Here is a 20404-nt window from a genome sequence, read left to right as displayed (position 1 = left end):
ACGTCGTATAGGGAGTGCTAGTTGGCATCACTTTGTAATTTAAAAACACCACAGTGTATTTTAATTTGGTTGCATCCTAAAGACTCCTCTTTCGTCCTGGGTCACTCACTATGGGATAGGAAGGGAGTGGGCTTATCCCATGCGTGAGTAGGTCTAAATTTAGGTTTCCTAGAACAGGTGGGAGTGACATTCTCGTTAACAAAATTTCCCAGGTGATGGACGGCTGACCTTTGGAGGATCTTAGTTACAACCACTTTAACACAAAGATACGTAATACTATTTATTCTACTTTCTGTCTTTACTATGTGGCGTGATTATAGTGCAAACATTGGATCATAAAGTCATAATTATTAGTCATTTTTATGTGCTTTTGTAGACCTGTGACCTAGAGCAGGTAATTTCTCTCCCTGCGCCTCCACTTTCTCATCTGTAAAGTGGGGTGATGATGATGATGTACTTAGCGTGCGCGGCTGTGAAGGCCACAAGCTTTCACTCTCAGATGCACGAGTCAGATAGGTGTGTCCCAAAGCTGATGCTTGCTGGGTGCTTCCTACTCTGTCAGCAGGTGGCTTGGCGCCACGCCCATGCTCAGCGTGAGGCCTGCACCTTGGTGTCCCCAGCGAGTCTCTCAGGCGCACTTTACTCACCCTTGGTCCCTCTTCCTGAAAGCTGGGCCGTGGCCCGTGCAGCATCCCGACCTCCTGAGCACGTGAACCTGTCTCTGTGCAGAATTCATGGCCGTGCAGGGTCCACAGCTGCCTCCTTCAGGGTTGCTTTCCCGCCCACGACGCCTCCTTCACTGTCTCCACGTCCTCTGTGGTCGTGGTGGCATCTGCAGGTCATTGTTTGTCCCTTGCGTGCTGCTGCTCCCAGTTTCTCGCACACACGTCCTTGCTGTGGATGGCTCACGTGCCTGGGGCCTCGTTTTTAGCTCCTCTCTGTGATGCTGGCTCTTCGAGGACCGTGTCAGGGAGCCCTGGTCTAGTGGTCACGCTGAGAATGTGAGCATCGGGCTGCCCGGTGCTAGGAACCGGCTGGATTGGTTGTGAGAATAACGCCCTGGATGCTATGATGAGAACATGTGAATTATTTCCCCCGATCCTATTCCTGAAGGACCTGTTAGCACAGCTACTTTCTAGATGGCACCTGTTTGGGTAAACCCCTGAAATCTCCCACAGTAACGCAGACCCTGGACTTCTTCCTGCAGCCCTCGGGTTTGATGCACCTGAGGCTGGTTTGCAGAAGGAGCCCACCACCCTGCGCTAGTCTGAACAGGACGTTACTGGGCATGTCGTGCGATACTGTTTATAGTGTTAGCACAAAACTGTTAACATCAGTGAAGATGATCCTGAAAGACTCATTTAGATGGATTGTCCTGAAAATTGTCACCCAGGTCAGGACCACTAGCTACAGCTCAGCACCAGAAATGCTAGAATTCAAGGGGGATTCATTCAGTGGAGTTTTTTCCCATGGAACTCGGTGGGCGTCAGCCAGCGTTTGGTCACCTGGCGAGCAAACACCGATGCGTCGCTCAGGAGTCTGTTCTGTTGGGAACTTGCGTTGAAGAGACACACGCCTTATGTGCAGCGGGTGACAGCAAAGGGGACTCAGTCATTTTCACAGGGTCCTTTCTGTTTCCTCCATGGGTTTTTTGTTTTCTTTTTAAGAACACGGAAGCTGTGATTTTGTAATTTGCAACGCGAATGTCCCTGTAATTTATACCTTTGTAGTCAGGCTCATTAAACTGTCTCCTTTGCCTCAAGGCTGCTCATCCTGCCGTGTGTGCTGTGCTCCCCAAACCTGTGAGCATGTGGGGTGAATATCAGCCTCACTTTCTGTGGCATGACCTGTGGGGCAAGGCGAGCGGGGACTTACACTTGCTCCCGACCGCCTCTCCCCACCAGCCTGGGTCTCAGCGCCAGTGCTCTCTGAACACGGGATGAGGGACCATGGAGCTGCAGCCTGGGTCTGGCTGGGGCACTCACAGCCCCTCGGCTCTGCCCCAGTGCCCAGTGCCCACTGGGCTTCCACATCCTTTCAGTCGATGAACATTTGAATACCTGTCCCCTCTGGCTGAGGGGCTGGAGGTGGTCTCCCTAGTGCAGTGTGGACGCAGCTCCTGAGGGAGTGTGGTCTCAGGCTGAGCTATGTTAACTGGCCCCTAGATCTGTCCCTCGTAGTTTTCAGGACAGTCTCTGGGTTCCTGGGGAGAACAGTCTGTGTCTAGCATGGCCATGCTTGCAGTGTTTCGCTCTGGGATGTGCCTTGTGGTGAAGGGCAGAGTCGGTCTGTGTTTTCTTAGGCAGCAGAGTTATTTACTCTCAGTACCGACTCTTAACAGAGTTCACAGTGTGTCTCCTTCGTGAAAACCACGATTCTGGTCTAAACTTATTTTCTAATGTTACAGTTTTTACTCTCTGAGTTATACGGATAGTCACTGGAAAAGTACATGCACGGCCAGGTAGCCCGCTGAGACCACCGCTCTTGTGTCATCTAAAGTGTTTCGTCTTTGCACTTTCATCACTCACTCACCGGGACCACTCCCTGAGAACCCACGCACTGTGGCCATTCTGGGTGTGAGGGGGAGGGAAGGGCCCTGCCTCCCCTCCCCTCCGCTCCACGAGTCTGCAGCCTCTGCCGGGCCACAGGGCTGCCAGCAGGAGCCCCAGGCGGGGCAGAAACTTGGGCGTGGCCACTTGCTTGTGGCTCATAAAGTGGCCAGCGCCCCTCGCCCCTCCGCAGCCACTCACGAGCAGTGTGCTCTGGTTAGGGTCCTGTTCCAAAGCTGTTCTGGGGGCACTAACGGGAACCGCAGCCCTCGCCGTGACAGCTCACTTCTCTCTTTCCTTTCCTTGACACGCGTGGACAAAGACCTCGATGGCCTTCTCTAGTTGCAAAGTACAACCTGAGTAACTTAACCGACTCCACCTTGGTTGGCTGCGACAGATTCGTGCGGATCTTCCACCTCAACCCAGGCCTCCTGGTGGGGCTGTGGAAGGTAAGACTGGGGCGGCCTCGTGGGTGCAGGCGTCCCTCCCTCTCGACCCCACGTCTACTCACCATGGGCCGGGTATCAAGTGTGTGCTCCTTTCGGACTTCTGGACTTCTCCTGGGCCGCATCCCTTTGACCATCCCACCAGCTGCATTTTTGTGGCAAGATGACCCTCGATTCGGCAGAGGCTCCTTGCTGTTCTGCCCTCACAGACGACAGCCACCTTTACTGTCATGGTCCCATCCCCTCGGGCAACCTACGTTCCTTTCTTCCCTTTCCCTGTCCTTTCTCTGGAGTCTGTCTGTGTGTTTGACCCGGGCGTCTCTCCCATGTGTTTCTGACCCTGTGGATGTGGTGGTGAGTGAGTCTGCCCTGCGTGGAAAGGTATAGGGACTCCCCTCTCCCACCAGGTGAGGGGTTTTTTTTTTCTCACCAGTCAGGCCACAGGCCAGTTCCCTTCTCAGGGCTTGTTTTCTGGGCACTCACTTCTGGGGGAATCATCAGTGTGATGTTCCCAGGTTCACCACGGGTTCCTTAGTGGCTGTGGCCCATGGGTATTTTTTTTTTAAAAATATATCTTTATTGATTTCATAGAGAGGAAAGGAGAGGGAGAGAGAGAGAGAGAGAAACATCAGTGATGAGAGAGTCATGGATCGGCTGCCTCCTGCACGCCCCTGACTGGGGATTGAACCCGCAACCTGGGCATGTGCCCTGACCGGGAATTGAATGTCGATCGCCTGGATCCTAGGTTGATGCTCAACCACTGAGCCACACCCAGCTGGGCCTCTGGGTATTTTTTAAAAAAATAGGTTTTTATTGATTTTAGAGAGAAAGGAAAGGAGAGGGAGAGAGAGAGAGAAACACTGATGAGAGAGAAACATCAACACCCATTAGCTGCCTCCTACACACCCCCTACTGGGGATCGAGCCTTCAACCGGGCACGTGCCCTGACTGGGAATCGAACTGTGACTTCTTGGTGCATGGGTCGGCACCCACTGAGTCACACTGGCCCTTGGCAAGGCCCGTGGGTGTTTAAGATAGCAGTTCCTAAATTTGATTCAGAGAATGCGGGGTGTGTCCCTGTGGGAAGACTCACCAGGACCTGGGGCTCCAGCATCGCCCCGTGGTGCCTCTTTCTCTTCTCAACCTGCCCGGCTTCAGTGTCTCTCCCTCCCCCACTCTGGGTGACACAACCAATAGGCCAGGCCATAGTTTGCCTGACTGGAATCCTCCCATCTCTGGGGGCCCCTCTATCCGGTTGGCTTCAGTCTGGCCACTGGTCACCTGCACCAGGCAGCGCCAGCTGTGAGTTTGGAGGAATGGGGTTCGTTTCCTGCACAGTCACATGTGCTGGGTCCCCCAACCTGATGGATGAGTGAAGAGCTGGAATCTAACCCTTGGCAGTGGGTTCTCCCAACCACACAGGTACAGGAGGGAGGAAGGTCACACCATGGATGTTAGGTATTTGTGGAACTGATCTTGTATCTGTGAAGCTCTTCCTGGGATCGTCTTTGTCTTTGAAAAGAGCTTGAGATAACCTGGAACCGACAAGATCTGTTTCCACAGTTGCCATGCACAGTACAGAATTTTGCTGTCTCACAAGTACTAGGATGAGCCCCCTTTCACCGCACGCCCTGCGTGTTTGGTGAGGCGTGGCCCTGCTCTCAGTGTGACCTGCACACCTAGGTGGCAGTGGTGCATGAGCAGTACAGGGCCCCGGCCTGCAGTCGGCGTGCAGCGAGGACAGCCTCCGTCTGCAGGGCGACGCACTCGGTCTTCACCACGACCTTGTGAAGATTCAACCATTTCAGCTGAAAAGTGTGTTCTTTCCAATCACCCTTTCAGAGGGCAGAAGAGCTGGCGTTTGTCATGGCCAACCTGCACTTCCACCACCTCGTGGAGAGGAGCACGCTGGGCTCGGCCACCATGTACGTACCTGTTCGCTGTGCATTCAGTTTTCGTAAAGTCAACACAATCGCAAGTTGATGCCATCTTAATATCCTGAGAATAGCTAGGAAGATACTCTGCTCCTCATCGGCAGACGCGAGCCCGCAGGCGTAATCACCGAGCTGTTGCTGAGATAATTGGATTATTCATGAGAGCACAGTGGCTTTGTTTGTTGTGGGTTAAGGATTCTGTGCCTCATCGGATGTTATTTATAGGGCGGGCACCTTTGTCGCTCAAAGGTGCCGGTGTGTCCAGGAGCCGCCTGTGCTTTGCACCAGTGTGAGCGCTCACACCGGGGAGGCTCAGACCTCACCACGGTGAGTCGGGCCTGCAGGTGAATGTTTGCTTGTCCTCCGCAGCGCAGTCCTTTCAATGCATCGGAGGGTCTTCAGGTGGGGAACATGCTTCCCATTTCACTACAGTGTCTCACTTTTAATTTTTTTTTAAAATTCTCACCCTAGGATATTTTTTTCATTGATTTTTTTTTAGAGTGGAAGAGAAGGAGGGGGAAAGAGAAAGAGAGATGCATCCATTGGCTGCCTCCCGCGTGTGCCCTAACCGGGATCGAACCCATGACCCTTCGGTCCAAGGGCCGGTGCTCTAACCACTGAGCCAAACCGTCCTGGGTTTACTCTCTTTACTTTTCAATCTTATCTGAATGCTTTTGTTACCTTGTGCAGTATAAGCTTCTCTTACTGAAGAAAACCTTGCTCATCGTGGCTCTGGGCCCTCTGCCTGGGTCCCTAACCTGTGGGCTGTCACAGGCGTGGCAGCCGGGCCTGGACGCTGAGGCACGGAGGAGCCGAGGGCCCGCAGGGCTGCTGCCCGGGTGGTCTGTGCACCCCTACGCAGCTCACGGCTCTGCCTGTCTTTATAGGAGCGGGGGCATGGAGCTCATGGTGTTGGGGTTCCTGGGGTTCCTGTAGGGGACTGATGGGGCCGGTGCTTAGAATACACGCTCGTTTCTTCTCTAAAAAGAGTGTTTTCAACTCCAGCACTTCGTCCCTGGCGTTGACACACCTGGGTGTGCTTTCTTTTGCTTCCAGCCCCTACGAGCTGCCCCCTCACACCCCCCTTTTGGACGACAGCCCCGAGTATGGGCTGCACGGCTACCAGCTGCACGTGGACATGCACAGCAGCGGGACCTTCTACCTGTGCAGCACGTTCCGAAGCCTCTTCGCCAAGGAAGGTGACGCTGAGCCCCTGGCCCGTGTGAGACGACAGACCCGGGCGGGCGGGGGGCCCATGTCTGTATCGGAGTTCGGGCCTGCACCTGAGCCTGGCCACTTTGCCACCGGGTGGCACGTGGTCGTCCGGGCCCCCGTGCCACTGCAGGACTCGTGAGATCGCCCAGGCAGGTGGAACCCGTAGCTCCGGCCCCTCCTCTCCCCGAGCGTGCGCCACTCACCTTTTCTGCTGGCGCTTCCCCCATCGTTTGCCCCACCGCGCCCCCTCCTTCAGTGCATCGAGCGCGCTTCAGGGCTGAGAATGCAGCCGATGTGGGCACGCGTCCGTGCGTCCCGGAGGAGAGTGCGTGTCTGTGCTGGGTGGGGCGCCCTCAGTTGAGGGTCGGTAACGGTGGCCGATGGCGCGGAGGTCTCCCGCGTCCTGGCTGCTTCTCCGCCGCTGGTCTTAGCGGTCAGGGGGTGTGGGGGGGGGGGCACTGAGGCCTCCAGTGTGGTGGTGACGCGTGTGTTTTCATCGACTTCCTCCCTCCTTGCTGCGTGTAGTTGCAGCTCTGTAATTTCATTCATAGGCATCGAGGGTTATGTCCTCTTGACTAGGGGGCCCCTTATCCTTGATGAGACCTTTATTCCGGGTGATGGCTCTGCTCTGGAGCCTCTTCCACCTGATGGACACAGGCGCTCCAGCTTTCCTGTGACGCGCCAGCGTGGCATGTTCTCCATCCCTCCGTCCTGCCCACTCGTGCCGTTCACACGGCCGCTGTGTTTCTCGGTCCCCTGTGGTCTGTGGGATCCATCCCTTTTCTTGTGCCGTTTATTTGTTGAAGAAACGGACTCTGCGGGTCTCTACAGTGTCTGCATTTTTGATGGCTGCTCCTAGTATTAACACGTTTCTCTAGCTTGCTTAGATTTAGGTTTTTCTTTATTTTGGCCGGTGTACTTCATACGTGACGCCCTGCACTTCCTTCCTGTTGAATTTATCAGAAGGACGTGGCATCTGCTTCTCTAAACGTTAATCATATTAAGAATGATCAGCAGGGTCCGGGGATTCTCAGCCTGGCCTTTTTATTATGACTCTCTCCATGATGTTTACCAAGCGGTTTACTAAGTGATGGGCACCTCTGTTCATTATTTTTATTAGCGACTGTAAAATGACTCCCTAGTTCTGCCATTCTTCCTACACCCGTTAGCTAGGATTTGTCCGTAAAGAAGAGATTCCTCTCATCAACTGGTTAGTTACCATGAAACCTAGTTAGTGCCGGGAGGGCAGGGCGCACGCTGGAGCCCTTCTCTTTGTTAACTTGCAGCATAGGGAGCCGATGCTTCACTGGAAGGTGTGTGAGTCTTCAAAGGGGAGGTGTAAGTTTTTCTGGGAGGTATTGTTATTAAGTCACGGATTCAAAAACAGTTTATGTATTTTAGTCTCCTCGCAGGCATTATTCTTTTTATTGTTACTGTGATCCGCTCCCGTGTGTTTTCACACGGCTCCGGTCCGTTTGGCAGCTTGACTGGGATCTAACACAGGACAGCTCAGGCTCGCCTTTCTGTTCCTCCCCGGCTGGGATGGGTACTTTCTCTGGCAGCGCTGGCTCCTTTTAGTTCCTGCTACACGCGGCATTTAGCGACCACAGCCTGGATCCCAGACCTGCAGGCACCTGGGGTTTTCATGCCTTTTAGGATTTTCAGTAGGCAGAGCTAAGAAGTTTGTGGATTTTGTTATGTGAAGAAATAAGTCATGCATTTATTTAAATTAAATCTTAGGGTTTTTAATTAACTTCTTTGATTATATATTTGTTTTTTTCCCCTTAGGCTGAAAGTCTTTGTTCTAAACAACATCAAAATATTTAATAATTTCAAAATAACAAAACTGATATTATTGCCAATAATGAACCTACTGAATACTCTTTAAATTAAAGATTTCCTTGTGGTTCTTTGTGTGCTTGAGATATGTCACGCTAGATACAAAATTAAGTCCCCTGACGTGACCTTCCTCTGCGCGGTTGTGCTACCATTTTGACGTATAGTGATTTGTTCCAGTTGGTTTTTTATTTTTCAAGATTGCTTTGCTACTTTTGTACATTAAAAAAAATTACCACGTTTACATGGTCTGGAAGTTGAAAGAATGAAACAGGGTGGTTCAGAGAGGTTTGTGTCTCCCCTTGCCCCTGGCCCCCTTCTTTCCCTCCCGCCAGAGGCGGCCCTTCTGGAATCTTTGGCTCATTCTCTTTGAGGACGTGATGCTACACATCAGCACATTCATACTTCCCCCGGTGTTTAGAAAGAGCACGTTACTCCCTTTTAAGTTCCTGGCTTTTTCCCAATTATTAATATATTCTGCAGGCTATTCTTGCGCATGAGAGAGAGCAAGGGAGAGAGCGAGCGAGCTTTCTTGGGCTCTTTCAAGCAGGTGTGTTGAGCATAAAACGAAATGTCCGTGTAGGGGCCTTAACGGCGTCTCCCAGGGGCTCCCAGTCTTGCTGTTGCACAGGGTGGGGCGGTGACTGGCCTTGTTCACACTTCATCCCACAGTCTGCCTGCTGGTCTTGGGGAGACTTTCTTAGAAATAGGGTTGCTAGGTCAAAGGGCAAATGTATGTATTTTCTCAGGAGACGCTGGCAGATGCCCCTTGGTGAGGCGGGACCATTTTGTATTCCCAGTTTAACGGGGATATTAAGTTAATAAAATGTTTTATTCTCAAGCATGTTTGTTTTAGGTTTTTAAAAATATGTTCTTACAAGTTAAGGTGTTTTTTCCTATTCCTAGATTAGTTTTTTAAAAAATTAAGAAAAAAGTTCTATTGATTTCTAGAGAGTGAGGAAGGGAGAGGGAGGGGGAGAGAGAAATACTGACCCAAGAGTGGAACATGGTCACTGCCTCCGCCCCTCCAAACCCCACCAGGGATCAAGCCTGCAACCCGGGCATGTGCCCTGATGGGGGAGCCGAACCCGTGACCTTTCTGTTAATACTGATAAACCCATGAGAAGGTTAGACGTTGTTATGACACAGGGTGCTAAGTGAAATGAAGGACAGTGGAGACTGAGAACAAGTCACCTTTGTCGGTTGCCTTCACAATAAAACCACATTTTCACCCTAAGGCGACTTTACGGGAGGCCCAGGCGCGTTTTCTCAGCACGTGGTTGTATGGTCAGGAGTCAGCAGAGGGCGCTGTTGCCATCAGAGTCACCTCCGCGCTTCGGAAAGTGGGAACCTGAGTGTCCTCAGCGGTCTCGTGGTTCCACGGGGCATGTCTAGCAAACCGCAGCCCTGCCAGTGCAGGTGGGCCTGGCAGCACCTTGCCCCTGTTTTTAAAGAACACTTTCTCCCCTTCAAGGAGAAGCAGTTTTATATCACGTCCCTGGAACTGAGGTGGCTCTGTCTGCTGTCACCATGTCCCTGAAATGGAGTGGCTCTGTCTGCTGTCTGTCATCAGGGAGCTGTGGGATACCTGGCCGACTCCCAGGAGGCCACCTGCAGGGAGTGACAGGCAGTCCTTCATTAACACCCAGCTATTCAATGCAGGGACCCTGCCCTGCGCAGGGGACAGGTGTGTGGCAGACACGGGGCCTGCCCAGCCCGGTGACAAGGGCATGGGGAGGGGAGGGTTCTGAGGAAAGCGGGGATGGCATGGAGCTGACTCCGTGGGAGACACCCGGGGATCGGAGTCCCTGGGTCCAGCAGCTCTGTCCTTGTCCGCCTGAGGCTCTTGCCTTGGGCCCCAGCATGGGCCTGGCAGCTCAGTTCCCGGGCTGGGACCACCCACAGGGTGTATCTGGGGAGCCCAGGTCATCGTTTCCTAACAGGCCTCCCAGCACCTGGCAGGGCCGCCTCAGCGGACACAGTGTCCGGGCACAGGCTTCTCCACCACTGATGGTGCATAAAAAGCTCACGTCCTGCTCTCCTGAAGGTTCATTTGACTGTTTCCTGGCACCTTTGTCACAGTCCTCCCCCGGGACCCGGGCGCTTCTCCTTGGACTTGTCTGTGTTCTGCACCTGACCAGTCACGGCCGCCTGAGAGTCATCGTAGAAAGATCCCTGTGACCTCTTTTCAAGGATTTACGATCCTCAAACCTGTGCATTTGCTACCTGCTTCTTTGTGTGTTGCCACTAAAATGAGGCTGAAAGAAAGTTTAGGCGGAGAAATGTTTTACCACTGCGTTGGACTTATGAGAGGGATGGTGGGGTGGGGATGGGGGTGGGAGAAGCAGGCGGGAGATGCCAACAGAGGAATCTGTAAGTCAAACGGGAGCTTGCGCGGGTGCCTGGTGGGGTGGCCTGTATACATTTTGTTTTTTGTGCTTTTGGAAATGTGGATGGTCTGTTGCCATTGGGTCCCCAAGGCCAGCCCCAGGCTCAGGGATCTGCTAGGAAGACACAGGGCTCCGGGTACAGTTGTGCCCATGGCTACATTTATTCCAGTGACAGGGCCCTGGGCAAAACAGGGAGGGAGAAGGTGCAGGGGTCAGCCAGTGTCGGGTGAGTCCCTCGGAGCCCTCTCCCTGAGGACTCACGCGGGGTGTGCTTACTTCCCAGGGATGACATGTGAGAACACGTGTGACATGTTGGCCACCTGAGATGCTCCTTGGAGACTCGGCCTGTCCCGGGGTTTTTATCGGGGGCTGGTCACGTAGGCGCCCTCTGCCTGGCTCTGCCAGCCTTCCAGACTCCCGGAGGGAAAGGGGTGTCCAGCCTCAGCCACCCTGTGGTGCAAACTGGTCAGGTGCCCCGAGCCGCGCTTGCCACTTAGGAGTGGATCCAAGGGCCAGACACCAGCGAGGGCCAGCCTGGCGAGCGGCCCTTTCTGAGAACAGGCAGCTGGGGCCACTGTGTGAACTCCTTCCTGCGCCTCGGCCCACGAACACGAACACGAACTCGTGGGTGAGAGGAGGCACAGCCGGTGGAAGCAGGCAGGCGTGGCCCAGTGCCTGTGACGTGTAAACAGAGCCTGAAAAGGGCGTGACCAGCAATGCACAGCGAAGGAATGTGTGTGTTTTGATCTTTGTATCAGACTAATGATCGCCAGTTCTCAGAGGCTGACGGAGAACGTTTCGCACAGGACAGCATGTTTGTTCTTGTCACAAGGACCGAGAGGGAGCGATGCCGAGGGGCAAAGGAAAGAGCTTGAAGTAACAAGCGGTCATTTGGCTTTTTATCTGCGTTGTTATAAAAGTGCATTTAACAGCTGATGTTTTATTATGTGTTTGAATTTCTGAATATCTAGGAGTTTATAAAGAGGCAAATAAAAATCACCCATGGAGAACTGTTGTTTATATTTTGGTCCCTTTTTAGGTTTGTGCCTGTGGACCACACTGTGTGAACAGCCTGCTTCCTCCCCTCACAGTGACCCTGCGAGCAGTTTCCCAGGTCACTAAGTAGTCCTTGAATATCTGATTCTGAAAAGTTGCCTGACATTCCATTGTTTGGTTTTACCGTGATTGATTGACCTGATCAGGCCCCCATTTTTCATGATTATAGAGCTGCTATCATGAGCATTACTCTGAGAAATCTTTGATGATTTGAGAGGTGAAAGGGACATCTGTTTTAAATTTGCATATGTCTTTGAATGTTAGGTTGACTATTTAAGAAAACTATTGATCACAGCAGAGGTTTATGGTTATTGTAGTGGCCACTGGCCAGCTGTTTAGGGGCATGTTCGTACGATCCAGCTTCAGGATGGCTTCTCATGTCGGTGTCCTTGCTTGCAGGGTCACATCAGGACCTACCTGGCCGGGTTCCCGGCGGTGAAGGTGAGGCCGTACGGAGTGCCTCCAGGATGCTTAGCTTGTGTTGCTGCTGTTCTGAGTTTTACATTTCTCTTTTTCCCCCGTGTATTCTTATTTTTTATTGAATTTATTGGGGTGACATTGGTTAAAAAACTATATAGGTTTTGGATGTACAATTCTATAGTACATCAGCTGTACATTGTATTGTGTGTTCACCACCCCAAGTCAAACCTCATTTCATCACCATTTATCCCCCCTGTACCCTCTTCTACCTCCCCCTACCCCCCTTCCTCTCTGGTGATCACCATGCTGTTCGTGTTTACGAGCCCCCCCCTTAATCCCTTCACCTGGTTCACCCAGCCCTGAGATCCCCTCCCCTCTCACAGCTGCCAGTCTGTTCTCTGTGTCTATGAGTCTGTTTCTATTTTGTTTGCTAGTTTATTTTTTTCACTAGATTCCATATATAAGTGAAATCATGTGATATTTTCTTTCTCTGATTGGCTTATTTTACTTAATACTCTCTGGGTCCATCCATGCTGTCGCAAAGGGTGATATTTCCCTCATTTTTCAGCTGCATAATATTCCATTGTGTAAATGTACCACGGCTTTTTTATTCACTCATCTCCTGATGGACAGTTGGGGTGTTTCCAGGTCTTGGCTATTGTAAATAACACTACAGTGAACATGGGGGTGCATATATTCTTTCAAATTAATGATATACCTCCAACTCTGTTCTTCTTTCTCAAGATTGTGGTAGTTATTTGGAGTCTTTTGTGGTTCTATATAAATTTTTTTAAAAATATATCTTTACTGATTTCAGAGAGAGGAAGGGACAGGGAGAGAGAGAGATAGAAACATCAATGATGAGAGAGTCATTGATCGGCTGCGAGCCCACAACCCAGGCATGTGCCCTGACCAGGAATTAAACCTCGATCGCCTAGAGCCTAGGTTGATGCTCAACCGCTGAGCCACGCCCAGCCGGGCTATATAAATTAAAAAAAAAAAAATCTTTATTGATTTTAGAGAGAGGAAAGGAGAGGGAGAGAGAGAAAGAGAAAGATCAATGATGAGAGAGTCATTGATCGGCTGCTTCTTGCACACCCCCGACTGGGGATTGAGCCTGTGCCCTGACCGGGAATCGAACTCCAATCGCCTGGATCCTAGGTCAATGCTCAACCACTGGGCCACACCCGGCTGGGCTATATAAATTTTTGGAATAGTTGTTCAAGTTCTGTAAAACACACCATTGGTATCTCGATAGGAATTGTGTTGAATCTATAGGTTGCTTTGAGGAGTGTGGACACTTTAATGATGTTAATTCTTCCAGTCCATGGACATGGTATATGCTTCCACTTATTTGCACTTCCTCAGTTTCCTTCTTTGTGTCTTATCATTTTCTGAGCACAGGTCTTTTACCTCCTTGCTTATCCCTAGGTGTTTTATTTTTTGCATTTCTTTTCTAACTGAATTTCTGTTAGTTTCTGTTTGATGGATCCCATTGTTTTCAGTGTTTACAGGATTTATACGAGTTATGTTCTTTGCACGTATTTTCTTCATTTTGTCTGTTGCCTTTTGATTTGGTCTGTGTTGTTCTGGATCTCCTAAAGGGTTTTTGAAGTGTATGTAAACCTGTGCTTCCTTTGATTAACAAAAATCATGTCTAGTCTGTAGGTTCCCATGCCCCCCTCTTAGGCTCCCTCCCTCTCTCCCTCCCTCCCTCCCTCCCTCCCTCTCTCTCTCTCTCTCTCTCTCTCTCTCTGTGGAGGACCAGAGCCTCTTCTGCATGTGTCCCTCGCAGGCAAGGTGTTTCAAGCTTTACTTCTGTATCTTGTTATGAAAATACATGTCCCTCCCCTAGCATAAAATTTCTTGCTCATGAGCTTTTGTCAAGGACTTCTGAGTTATTTTCATCCATTTAGTCTCTTAGATGTATTTGGTCATTACTCAGTCAGATTTAAAAATACCTCACTTGCATTTTGATCAGATTTGTGTTAAATATGTACATTAATTTGGAAGGAATTGATCTGTTTTTATTTGGGGCTTTGGACTCTCTCTCCATTTATTTAAGGTGGGAGGCATGTTCCTTGTAGGTCCTGTACCTACCTCTCTGCTCTTTGATGCTTCCTCTTTGAGTTATCACTGTGAGTAAGTTCTCTTATTTTATGTTTCTATTATTTGTTTGTTAGATTCATTCTCTATCCTATAGAGTTTTGCAATATGTTTCTCATTAAAATACCGATTAAATAACAAATATTCAATGCTTGCTCTTTAAGGCATCACAGGAAATGTTGAGGGGATAGAAGATGTGGGTCTCAGAAACTTTGTTTTTCCTTCAACACATGGGGTGGTTCAACTTTTCACCGGAACCTGATACGCCCCGATAACCTCTCTTTAAGAAAGTCTTTTAAAGTTTTCATTGTTTGTTTCAGATATTTTTTGCATATAGCATGCTATCTCATTTTTACTGGTTCCCAAAATAGATGACTTTTTTTATTCCCTATGTTCCTCGATACTAATTACTTTCTGTGCTTCTAGGTTGACTTGTGCTCCCTACGCATTTATCGTAACAGGGAGGCGTTAGAAATAGCACCGTCCTGCCTGGTGGTGATTACCTAGAAAGATTAGGACGGATAACTTCTCATAGCACCTTCCTCCGCGGCTGTTAGTACGTTTCCCCCTGCTTTGCTCACCTGGTGACCCATTATAAAAAATCAGCATTACGAGTGGCTGCTCCCAGATGGAGAGCCCTGCTATCCATACGTTCTGTCAGAGCTCTCGGGGTGGGCGGCACTTCACGTGCAGGCAGGAGCCTGCGTGATTCCTGGGGCCCTGTGTGAAATGCAGCTGCAGGCTCCTGGTCGGGATGTCATTAGGAATCCAACATGGGGACAGCAGAGCATTAGTCTGGGGCCCTTGCAGCTCACGGGTGGCCTGAGCTGGCTCTGCCCTGACCCAGGACTGTGCAGAGGAGCCTCAGCTCCTGAAGACCGTGAGGCGAGTCCTTTTCAACTTTTCTTGCATTTTTCTTACATAAACCGACCCTCTTTGCTCTTGTGGACACAGCAGTGACAGAAGGCTGGTGGAGAGCATGCTGGCCTTTAAGATACTGTGAATGTCACAGCCGTGGCTGGGAAGGGAGCGTGTCTGGTGGTGACAGAGTGACAGCAGCCTTGCTTCCGGCGGAGACCTCACGCTCAGTAGCTCCGACACTGCCATTGAGATGTTATTGGCTGTGGTGCTTTGGGGTCCATTTTCAGCAGTGTCCTGAGGATGAGCCACATGGAAAATGGAAAATGAGGTCTCGTTTCTGTTCGGCACGTCCGGCTGCCGCCAGCTGGAGGCCTCTCGCTGCTGCGCACGGTCCAGCAGGACGGCAGAGCCGCGCAGGGCCAGGCAGAGCCACAGCTGGCTGTTCGGATCCTCATTACCGCACCTCCGCCGAGGCCGCTCTGCAGAGCTCCTGCCTGCTGCCACCGAGCCCCGTGTGACAGCGGGCTTGCCTGGGAGGGCAGTGCCATTGGCTCTCACTCCCGCACCTCGGGCAGGAGGGGAGCGGCTGCACGGTTCCTGCTAATTCCTCACAGCCTCTGTCCTTGGAACAAGAGCAAGCTGGGCCACAGCAGCCCATCGCCCGGGTTCCCGCTCCCTCCCGCAGGACCCCCGCCTGCCCCAATCTGTCACTTAGAGCACCTCGTGTGCAGAAGAGGCTGCTGCCGGGCACTGGTCTGAATCTTTGGCTACACCTGCATGAGAGCACCCTGTAGAATTGCTAGAATAGGGCATTGGCTCCCAGGGCAACTGAGGCTGGTTTTATTTTATCCTGTGACATCACCAGCCGCGGGCCAAAGAGCACCTGCCCTTCCCCATTCCTGTCTCATCTGCTCTGCCCCGTGACTCGCATCTCACCTTTGTCTGTCTGCAGAAGTCAGTCATCTAGGGAGGGTGCTGTTTGGTTGTTACGGCGATGGTCACTTTTCAGGATGCGAGGAAATGGGTGTGTGCAGGCTCAGCTGTGTGCAGGCTCCCCTGGGAAAGTGCGCTGTGCGCGCCTGGGCGTGATGGCCCTTTGTGGCCAGGTGGCTCTGAGGCAGCTCTGAGCTGGTCAGCGGAGGAGCGGGGCCTCTGGTCTCACTCACGCTGTCGTAAGCACCTGAAGGTTCGGCCTTATTTAGAGCATGTGCAGAAGCGTTCGTTCTATGCGTCCGTGTGCACCTGCTCCCCAGCCCCTCACGTCTCTGGACCCCTCTCTCTGCTCCGACGTTCAGCGTCCTGCCTGGCTGCACTCTCTTAGACTCCGCTGCTCTCGTTTCCCATCCCCACTGCTCGTGGCCTCATCAGTCAGAGGACGTTTTGCCTCCTCAGTGTCTCCGTCAGCAACAGGGTGGGCGTCCAGGTTCGCCCCGGCCACCTCCCTGCGTTCTCAGGCCGACGCCTGGGTGAGCAGTGCGGGGCTTCCCCACGGGCGCCGACGCCAGCTGGGAGGCGTCCTCATGCAGCGGCTGCCACGGAGAATCGTGCCCTGCATCGGTGTATAGTAACTTGAAAACATTAAATATTTTCAGGGTACATCGAAAATGGATACGTGAAGCTCGTTGTGATACATTTTCAAAACAGCAACGAACATCTGCCTCTTATTGGGAAAGTCGGCCTGTCCTGGAGAACCGACATTTTCGATGGCTGCGTAAAGGTAATCGGCTGCTTTCTTTTCTTAAAGTAGCTGGTCTCTGAATAATGAAATGTCTGTTGGTGTAGACGTATGATTAGCTGTTCTGGTGCCAAAGGAGTGTGTGTCCTTTAGCCACTGCCAGTCAGCGGGTGCTTCCTGAGGGGGAGAGGGGCAGGTGGCCTGCGTCAGAGCCTCCTGAGTGAGGTGGGGGCAGGTGGCCTGCGCCAGAGCCTCCTGAGTGAGGTGGGGGCAGGTGGCCTGCGTCAGAGCCTCCTGAGTGAGGTGGGGGCAGGTGGCCTGTGCCAGAGCCTCCTGAGTGAGGTGGGGGCAGGTGGCCTGTGCCAGAGCCTCCTGAGTGAGGTGGGGGCAGGTGGCCTGTGCCAGAGCCTCCTGAGTGAGGTGGGGGCAGGTGGCCTGTGTCAGAGCCTCCTGAGTGAGGTGGGGGCAGGTGGCCTGCGTCAGAGCCTCCTGAGTGAGGTGGGGGCAGGTGGCCTGTGTCAGAGCTTTCTCGTCTGGGAGCTCGTGGTCCTGGTCATGCGGGAGCAGAGGGGCGATGACTTGAGCTGTCATCAGGCTGAGCGGCTGCCCCGCGACCTAGACAGGCATCAGGACCAAGATCCAGGCTCCGAGGGGCTCTGGGGGCCTTGTTGGTGGGCACCCTCTGCTGTAAGCACTCCTCTGCCATGGGCACCCTCTGCCATGGGAACCCTCTGCCGTGGGCACCCTCTGCCGTGGGCACCCTCTGCCGTGGGCAGGGCTCTTGGCCCTGGCCTGCATCTTTGCTGTCAGGGGTCAGGGACATTTCACGTAGCCTGTTCTCACTCAGGTCTCCTCAGCAGGTGGAAACACTGCACAGTGGTCACTCATCAGACATCTCATTTTTCTCAACTTTTGGAATGCTTGCGTTTCTTGTGTTCCTCTAAGGTGCAGTTCTTGAGTCTAGACCCTTTGATCTGCTTGTGCTCAGGTCCGAGTGGTCAGTGCTGTCGGCCTGGTAGTTGTGTGCTGACCTCTGACGCAGGTTTACGCTCACGCCTGTGGTATCTCCGTCTCTGTAATTAAGCTGCTACCTACGCTCAGTCCATGCTGATCTCTGAGAATAGTGCCTCAGTTGCAGTTAATAAAACACTAATATAGGGCACGAGTTATGGCAAATAATGAGCAGGTCTGAAAAGGTTAGTGTGAGAAGAGTTTACCGTTGATATTGTCTCATTGTGTCTTGGGAACTGAATTATTGACTCTTGAGAATTAAATAAAATATATATGTAAACTGCTGGTATCAGTGTCTGGTACATAAACCATGTTAAAAAATACAGCTCATGCCCAGCCCGCGTGGCTCAGCGGTTGAGCATCGACCTAGGACCCAGGAGATCTCGGTTCAGTCCCCGGTCAGGGCACATGCCCGGGTGGCGGGCTCGATCCCCAGTGGGGGGCGTGCGGGAGGCAGCCGATCAATGACTCTGTCACCATTGATGCTTCTCTCTCTCTCCCTCTCCTCCTCTCCCTTCCTCTCTCTGAAACCAGTAAAGACATATTTAAAAAAAATACAGCTCACATGGTACGTGCGTTTTCATAGCAGCCTTAGACACAGTAGCCAAGAGGTGGGAGTTAGGCCGGCAGCCAGGGGAAGCGGCTGCTTCGCCCTCACGTGTATAAATGTCTGTGCTTGTCTCGTAGAGTTGTTCTGTAATGGACGTAACTCTCTTGGATGAATATGGGAAACCCTTTTGGTGTTTCAGCTCCCCGGTTTGCATGCGATCGTCTCCCAGCCCCTCTGACGGCCCTCATTTCGTGGGGCCCACGTACTGTATCGACTACGAGGACCCGGCAGGAAGGGTGCACGTGGAGCTGGTGTGGATTGAGGAGACGGAAGAGTACTTCATGGTCAGCCTGGTCCTCTACCTCAGCGTGGCAAAGATAAACCGCTGGTTCGGGACACAGTACTAAATACCGCAGTCGGTGGGCAGCTCTTGCCGTATATTTGTTTACTTTGGACTGGCCAGATTTATTCTTGGTGTTGGAAGTAAAAATAAAACAGTAGTCCTTTCGATGCCTCCTTATTTCACATTAGAGACTGTGATTCTTGGGTCATTTTAAAGTGCATTTCAGAGGATTAAGTTAAATTTTAACAACACGAACATAGCACATCCTGATGAAAAAGTCATATAAAATACAGAGAAAATATATTTACTTCTCTCCTGCCCTTACAATTTGAAAACAAGCAGTTCTGCTTATGCACGTGGTCTGTGTGTGTGTGGGGTATGGATACATTTTTTTCTTGATTGGTTAGAGCCCCGAATGAGAAAACATATTTACATGTGGGCCCCCTGGAATTTGTTACAATTAGAAAGTGCTGCACTTACGGCATTCGGCAGCCACATCAGTGTTTATCAAAACAAAGCAAAGCCGGTGGACAACCTCCTTCACGAGGAAAGACGCACCTGAAACCCTCAGGAGAAGCGCTGTTGCCCCAGCGGCACGAATGCGGGCCTGACGGCCGTGCGGACGGAGCTGGACGCCTGAGCCCAGGCGCCTCCTCCGCAGGCGCTTCAAGAGCGTCGAGGGACGCCGGGGGCTCACACAGGTGATGTGTGAGGAGGCAGGTGCTTCCAAATTTGTTTCAGAGTGTACTGATTACATTTTTATTATATTTTTATCTCTAACTTATTTTTAGAAGTGATTTTTTAATTTTAATTTTTATTTTTTGTTAATCCTCTCCTGAGGATATTTTTCCCATTGATTTTTAGAGAGTGGAAGGGAGTGGGAGGGGAGAGAGAGACGTTGATGTTAGAGAGACACACCCATTGGTTGCCTCCCATGTGCCCGACCAGGGCTGGGGATCGAACTTGCAACCCAGGTACATGCCCTCGACTGGGAATCGAACCCAAGACCCTTTGGTGCGCAGGCCAGTGCTCTAACCGCTGAGCACACCAGCCAGGGCTGAAACGCCGCGTTGCTCCTGCCGGGCACGTGCGCCCACGTGCCCCTCCTGCCCACTTCTCATGCTGAGCCGCCGGTTTTCTCTTGGAGGCGGGTGTGTGGGTGCGAGTGTAGGACAAAGACCCGGCGACAGCGGTGGGAGGGTCCTGCTTCCAACACGGTCCTCACCGTGCTGACCTCCCAGGCCTGGCAGAGCCCTTGGGACAGCGAGCACAGGGCGGTGCTTCTTCATGGTGTCACCGAGGAGGAGGCGTAGAGCACCTGCCCAGCCGGTGAGAGTCGGGAGAGGGCTGGAGCCACGAGCCGAGGTGAAGGGGACGGGTCAGGAGGCAGTTGGCAGAGGCCACGTGTCACCTGCAGGACGGAAGTGCAAGGTGACCACGGAACAATGCGGGGGCCCCTGACCTCCCAGGGAACCTGGTGGTGGGGCTGGATGTCCTGCAGCACTGGGAGCAACGTGGAGCTGGAGGAGAGGCCTGGCCTCTTCACCCCAGATGAGGGGCATTTGGAGAGCATGGGAGGCCTGCTGCGTTTGTGCTGCGATCGGGGGAACCGTGTGCAGGGCTTAACCTGACGACCCGTGTCCACGCTGCCCCGAGCGTGCGCTTGGCACCTGTCCCCCCCAGACTGCGAGCAGGGCCGCGAGTCCTGTTTATCCCCAGGACCTAGCAGGACACCAGGCTCACAACCCGCACACAGCAGCTATTTGCTGAGTCAGAGGAAACTTCCTGGGGAATACGCGCACCGAGGCTGGAGAGGAAGGAAGTGGGTAGGTTCTGAATGAGCGTCGAAGGAAGGGCACTGGGCAGAGGGCGAGGGGGCAGAGGCGGAGAAGGGCACTCGCCGTCCTGGCGTTGGGCTGCCATCAGGGCGCCCTGCACCCCAGACATCACCACGTGATCCGGGCCTGGGGCTGCGTCCCTCCTCTTAAAGCTGTGTTCTCAGATTCGCCTCC

At 52.4% G+C, this 20404-nt stretch overlaps 1 protein-coding gene across 1 annotated transcript in view; it reads left to right on the top strand.

Moving 5' to 3' along the window:
• The window catches only part of FBXO15 (F-box protein 15), a 31732-nt gene extending 13192 nt beyond the window's left edge, over window positions 1-18540 (top strand). Inside the window, exons 6-10 of the mRNA XM_087818603.1 lie at window positions 2872-2998; window positions 4838-4920; window positions 5986-6128; window positions 16406-16530; window positions 18187-18540. Coding sequence (XP_087674729.1) covers window positions 2872-2998; window positions 4838-4920; window positions 5986-6128; window positions 16406-16530; window positions 18187-18456 — 748 coding nt within the window. The 3' untranslated portion in view covers window positions 18457-18540. The remainder of the gene's footprint in view (window positions 1-2871; window positions 2999-4837; window positions 4921-5985; window positions 6129-16405; window positions 16531-18186) is intronic.
• Window positions 18541-20404: the final 1864 nt, after the last annotated feature.

Source organism: Miniopterus natalensis, chromosome 7 (genome assembly GCF_054644295.1).
Source record: "Miniopterus natalensis isolate mMinNat1 chromosome 7, mMinNat1.hap1, whole genome shotgun sequence".
Taxonomy (NCBI): Eukaryota; Metazoa; Chordata; class Mammalia; order Chiroptera; family Miniopteridae; genus Miniopterus; species Miniopterus natalensis.
The sequence above is the reverse complement of the archived record's forward strand: the minus strand, read 5'-3'. Positions and strand labels throughout refer to the sequence as shown.